Here is a 6558-nt window from a genome sequence, read left to right as displayed (position 1 = left end):
GATGCCCTAATCATAAATTTTCTTACCTCAGCCCCAACCATGGTGGGGCTGTGAAAGTCCCTCCCTGGTTCACCTTTCTTTCGAATTCCTGGATCTGCCACTGTTCATTTATTATATAATTATTTTTGCGCTTATTTATAATGCGTCTATTGCAATTTTCACTTTATCCTCTCAAACAGCCCTAAGAACGTTCAGTGCGCTACTTCACAGGGGGATTCGCCCCCTTGACCCCGCCGGGGTCCTACGTAATTCGCATAACGGTTCCCCCCTTTCAAAATCCTGGCTACATCCCTGAAGGCAATAATGTAGGCCTAAGGATATTATATTTTCTTTTGCTTAGACCGTTGATCAATTGGCTGGGAATCAAACTAGGATTTTACTGCTGCGGCGCTGAATCGAGAGTATATTACCCTGCGTGTAATTAAAAACTTTGAGAAACAGAGGTTTCAAATACAATGCATACAATGTTAAATTGAATAAATAACACAATGATGACACAAGCATTTCTTTATAAACGTTTATTTACGATGACGTAGGAAAGAGCTAATGGGAAGCTTTGTGTTAAAACTAGGCCTACTCAAAATCAAAAACTAGTTCACTTGTCATGGGATGAGTTGATTATTGTTTATAAAGTATAGACCTATGTAAAATCTCTCTTTGAATATGCTGCCCCTGTTTGGGATGCTCTGGTGTCTCACTTTTGAACTGAGTAACATGCTTGAAAAGCTTAAAAAACGAGCCTTTTTGGGAAATCAGTATGACCATTGCACGCATTTCACTGCTAAATAATTATAGGCCTAGACAAATTATGTGAACGAGAGAAAGCTTAGGCCCTAACTATTAAATTTGCACAGAAATTTGTTCGGCATCCAACATTCGAAACAAATTACAGTAGTAAAATACAATCTGAGAAACACAGTGATCATTCCCTTATTCGTTCAAAAACTGGACGATTCTGAAAAGCTCAATACCGTACCTTATTTTGTTAGACTTTTGAATAAGTAACTATTATGTATTTTTAATATACAAGTAGCCCTAAATGAATTGATAAATTAAAAACGACTTAAATGAACCAATTAATGAATCAATTAAAGGAATGTTTCACAAACATCACTTTTTCTTTACATTCTGATAGAGTCTTTTATTGAGACTACTGAATTTTTGCTTTGTTTTTGAAACACCCTTAACGGGGAGCACTGTTTCGTAAACAATTTTTGGCCTTGGTGGAGGGGTAGGCGGCATAGATATGTTTGTTTCAGTTTTTATGCCATCTCCCATATGTTCGCCATCCGTTGATATGATTATGTTACCATACGGTTGCTCATCGATTTCATTATAGGCAGCGCCATCACCGCTTACACTCACCCCGTATTTATCGGCGATAACGTACATAGGGCTTCCTTGAATTTTACAACCAAACAAGGATATCCGAAGAACATAGTTTCCGTTACTTTTACAATGGTACTTAAATGCATATACACCCGTTTCATTGTCAGTGATGGGTGGAAACACAGTTAATCCAGATGGCTCATCAACCTCAGCTATAAACAAGTCACCACCAGTAGTACATATTTTCTTATTCTTACCGATCGCCTGTATCGTGATCTCGATAACTCTTCCAGTTATGCTCAAGGACGCATGCGATCGGCAAGCAACTGTGGTTGTTCTCTTTATGACACCAAGCTTAGAAAAAACGCCTGGGATTTGTTCCAAGTAGACGTCAAGCCCACCAGAAGTAGCTGCGTCAGCAGTCGTCGTTGAGTGCTCTAACGACGTCACATTACCAACTTTAAAGATAATACTACCGTTGTCAATTGGTTCTTCAATGGCAGTTTTTCTGTTACACAGTTGATCGCTGACGCCCTCTAATGACGTCACGAGATCATAATCACTGCTATATTCATTGAAACACTTTAAGAACTGTGCTTGTTGATTCATAATCCGAATCTTGTTCTTTGTTGAGTCACGATCAACTTCTAAAGCTTTGGTCTTGATGTCTACCAAATCCATAAGTTGTTTGTGAAGCACAGCTTCACGTTGTCCGATACACTTTCTCATCTCATCGAAAAATCTTGTCATGTTTTCGGCTGTCTTAATATAAGAACTCAACAGGCGTGTCTGTTCGTTTTTAATATGTTTCTGTCGGGTTGACAGGACTCCAATCTCTTTTGTTAAGTGTGACAGTTTATTTACTACACTTCTACGAATCTCGAATGATGTGGAGTATATTTCCTCTGCAAACTGCTCATGGTCCGCGTGATCTAGTGCTGCACAGTTAGTACACAATGTTTTCTTACAAAGTTGACAGAACAGCGATAACTCTTTGTTGTGTGCTTTACATACATTTGTTTTGTTAATTTGGTTAATAACTGGGAGTGTACCCTTTGCTTTCATGTCGTTGAGAGCCTGTGACACATGCAGCTTGTTGAAGCGCAGCTTATTATGCGCAGTGATACACTCATCACAATAGAATTGAGGATAGTCACAAGTCTGACAGTAGTACGTGGATGTATCTTCAGTACAATTCTGACATTCTATTGTTACATCTTTTCCTTTTATGAAATCGAAAACCTTCTGGGAGAATGTTAAGTTCTGTAGAAAAAATAAACCTGGAAGCACGTCACCACTGTTATCTGATGCGGAAAATTCTGCGCAGCAAACCGGGCATTGAAGTAGAGTGTTTGGTTTCTTATTTGAGGCATCGATTTCCTGAATGCATGAGTAGCAAATTGTGTGAAGACAGGAAAGATACCTCGGAGGCTGTAAAAATGAAGGACAAAAACATAAAAAATACAAAACAATTAAACATCCTATGCAATGTGACAGTTTTAATGATCTAAAAGTAATAACCAATACTGTAACAAGTGGTAACTATTAACATGGAGGTATACCTCCTTGCTATTACGATCCGCCAAGGAGCTTATTATGTAATGTATTAACTGCTGTCTGTTTTACTGTCGTTTTGCCGGGCTGTTTGTAAGCAAGATTACGCAAACATTATGAATGGATCATCATAAAATTTGGTGGAATGGTACATAATGGTCAAAGGACAAGGTCAAGGCAAAGGAAATTAAATTATTCGCCCTTGAGCATAAAGAAAATAAATGAATCTCCTCTTATTCTGGCAGCACTCAAGAAAATAATGTACCTGAATACAACGGGCGATTCCATTATTTTCTTAATGGTATGCAGCAGTTTTGTCCATCATACATACACGGCCTGCTTATTGTTGGTATTCAGGCACCAGGCTGAGATATTTGCACTCCCCAAATAGCTGACGACATACATTGTCATTGCTGTTAATTTCATAGACGGCTCCCATGATCATGAAATAGAACGCTTTTGATTTTTTTTAGCATAAATATAAACCGTATTGTCACAAATCATCAGTTTGTCAATCCAATACAAATGGTATTAAGATACGATGAGATATGCACGTGGGTAGCTAATTATGATATGCATAAGGTGGCATATCGTTGTGAAGCCAGACGAATCGTTCTCTGCTCCAGTGTCAATTGGCAAGTGAACTGTTAACACAGCACAGTGCATGCCTGCCGTTAAGTCGTAGGGTAGGACCACGTGAGGCGGAGAATAGCAATGCGGTTGTGGATCCCGTGGTAGAGGCTTAACATAAAATATCGTGGTATAATAATTGAAATACCCCGCATAAAATGTGTTAATATTTATGTTCATATCTTGTTCTCGTATTTTGTATCGTTGGTTATTTTAATTTTAAGGCTGACTCCCTGGTACTAATTGATCGCTCGTCTGAAGGAAGATTGGTCTTAGCCGATATAGGAACTCGAGCCGATACTTGGTGTTCGCGACCCATAGAGGCAAGGCAGTGCGGTGAGATACAGTAAACAGAGTTGGGTGTCCATTAAAGTCAGGCTCCGGAGGAAAAAAAATTTTGATATGTTGTAGAACTGATTTTTCTAAGACAGAAAAGAGTAGTTTGATCAAAAACTGAGCAACGGTGAATGAGATACAGATTTTTGAATATTTAAAAACTGGGGGAAAAAGGTGTAAAAATGGGTAGTTGCGCCCCTCCCCCCCAGTTTTTAAATATTCAAAAATCTGTATCTCGTTCATCATTCCCCAGTTTTTCAAACAACCTTTTTCTGTCTTAGAAAAATCAGTTCTTTAAGCGTAGTAGGAGAGGCGCACAGTCAGGGTGTTTAGCGTAGTGGAGCAGGCGCACAGAGTACGGGGACTAGTGTGGTGGGAAGTTTTAATTTTATTTTTGTTTTTATGTCTATTATCTTGTCATGTCCATGGTGTAATTTGTTGGATACACATGATAATGTATTGGAGAGACAATAGTTTGTTGATTGTACTAAGTATGTTTGATTATCATGTCCGTTATTATAGATTAATATAACTTGTTGGATATTCATGATAATTCTTTGGAGAGACAATAGTTCGTTGATTATACTAAGTACCGTATGTTTGATTATCATGTCCATTTAGATTGATATAACTTTTGGATATGTATATTGATTGGGTAGACAAAATTTGTTTGTACTCATGTCTAACATGTGTATTATATAGGCCTATTGATATAATTCTTTAAATGCATGCCAATCGGTTGGAGAGACATGATTAAAGCTTGTTTATGAAATTAAATTGATCGAAACAGTGTTTTGTGTTCTATGAAAGTCTCTGTGTGTTATTGGCCTACGTGGGCGATCTAGACTACGTGACACGTATGAAACTAACGTATGTTTACTTTGGTAAATCACATTCTTTATGACTATAGTATAGTTGTCTCAAATCATTTCCTCGTTTCATATTATGTATCGCTTGCCTATTAAGCTGTAGGGCCTACTAATTTCGTTTTATATATGAACACATACACAAGCACATATGAATAAGACCTACCGTATTAATCTACGACGTGTTCTTATTTTGCAAAGGCCTATTTAAGCTAATTTCCATATGAACGGGACTTGTGGTTAAGTTGAGATTTCTGAAATTTGATCCCCTCATAATATTTGTTCTTCAATAAAAGAAAAAAACTCACATTGTCTAGCCTGCTGCTTAAAGTAGCACTTCCAATGAAAAAGGGGGCGTGTCCATTTAAAAAATGGTGTGGTAATTTTCAGGTTGTTCGTCCCAGATACAGATTTTGGCACACATCCTATGTTGTCCAAAGGGTTCATATTAGTCTATATCAGTTGAGATATTCTCTCCTATATCTTAAGTGCATACATAGTTTAGTCAGGTCCTCTAATATATGTACGGATGTATAAATTGTAGGCCTATAAGGCCTATAGAAACCTAATTATAGGGCCTATATGGCGAGGCATTGCTTATGTAGAGGCCTATGTGCTTATCAGCGAACTTAGGAATATACTAAGACCATAGACAAAGAGAAAAAGCAGACCCGAACATGTCACCCGTTTCAGCACTTTTACTAAACTAGAGCGTGCCTCCCGGGTATCCCTGTGACACTGCCGTGTGGCTATCGTGTGCTCCACAAAGCTGCGAATTTAATTACTCAATCGTTGGGTAGGGAATATAGTGGACTATCGCTCAGGCAATCCCTGTAACTTCGGAGCAGCGACTAGGACTCTCGTCGTAAGATTTTAAACGGCTTGTTCGATCGATATCCCCCTGCAGGGACGTATCCAGGTGGGAGAAGCGCCCCCCCCCCCTTTTGTACACAGTGTTAAAATTTTAAAGTTTGTTCTTGAGCCAATACAAATTCTTTCCTGGGATCACTCAAAATGAATACTTCTAAAACATGTAAATATGCATCAGTACACGTTATACATAGCCCTAAGCGTGATTAAAAAAAATCTTAAATCCATAAATCTCAAGCCAGGTCTTTTAAGATATATATATATATATAGTAGAGCGGCTAAGGTTGAATTTCAGATAGAATCGTGCAATTCTGGAAGAAAGCATGAAACTTCCCACAGTGATATACTATGGCACCTAAAGATCATTAAAAAAAATAGACCCCAAAAAATAACGCCACCTAATGGCCACCATCTTGAAATCCAATATGGCCGCCAAAATATTTGATTTTAGCCAATATATTTATATCTACAGCATATGTCATTGCCAAATGAAGATCATACCCATGTTTTCAATATCAGGGAGTGTCATGCAATCATCAGAAATTATGTCAGATGGCGCAGCCATATTAGATTTCAAGATGGCCGCCAGATTAATGATATTTTTGTCAATATTCATATCTACAGTACCTAGCACTGTCAATCAAAGACCGTTGCCCATGTTTTCGATATCAGGGACTACCATGCAGCCATCAGAAATTATGTCAGAAGTCCACCATATTAAATTTCAAAATGGCCGCCATCTTGAAATTTAATTTGGCCGCCAAAATAATTAATTTTATCCTATGTATTCATATTTACAGCACATATCACTCCAATTGAAGATCATTACCCATGTTTTCAATATCAGGGAGTGTCATGCAATCATCAGAAATTATGTCAGATGGCGCAGCCATATTGGATTTCAAGATGGCCGCCAGATTAATGATATTTTTGTCAATATTCATATCTACAGTACCTAGCACTGTCAATCAAA

General features: G+C 38.0%; 1 protein-coding gene across 1 annotated transcript in view; it reads right to left on the bottom strand.

Annotated features, from left to right (window-relative positions):
* Positions 1–503: 503 nt before the first annotated feature.
* Positions 504–6558, bottom strand: part of LOC117117657 (tripartite motif-containing protein 45-like) — an 8485-nt gene continuing 2430 nt past the window's right edge. The window contains exon 2 of the mRNA XM_033262046.1: positions 504–2760. Coding sequence (XP_033117937.1) covers positions 1111–2760 — 1650 coding nt within the window. The 3' untranslated portion in view covers positions 504–1110. The remainder of the gene's footprint in view (positions 2761–6558) is intronic.

This window comes from Anneissia japonica, unplaced genomic scaffold (assembly GCF_011630105.1).
Source record: "Anneissia japonica isolate Jap-2015-1 unplaced genomic scaffold, ASM1163010v1 scaffold3334_len1275209_cov185, whole genome shotgun sequence".
Taxonomy (NCBI): Eukaryota; Metazoa; Echinodermata; class Crinoidea; order Comatulida; family Comatulidae; genus Anneissia; species Anneissia japonica.
Note: the sequence above shows the minus strand (reverse complement) of the source record. Positions and strands in the feature narration are given on the sequence as shown.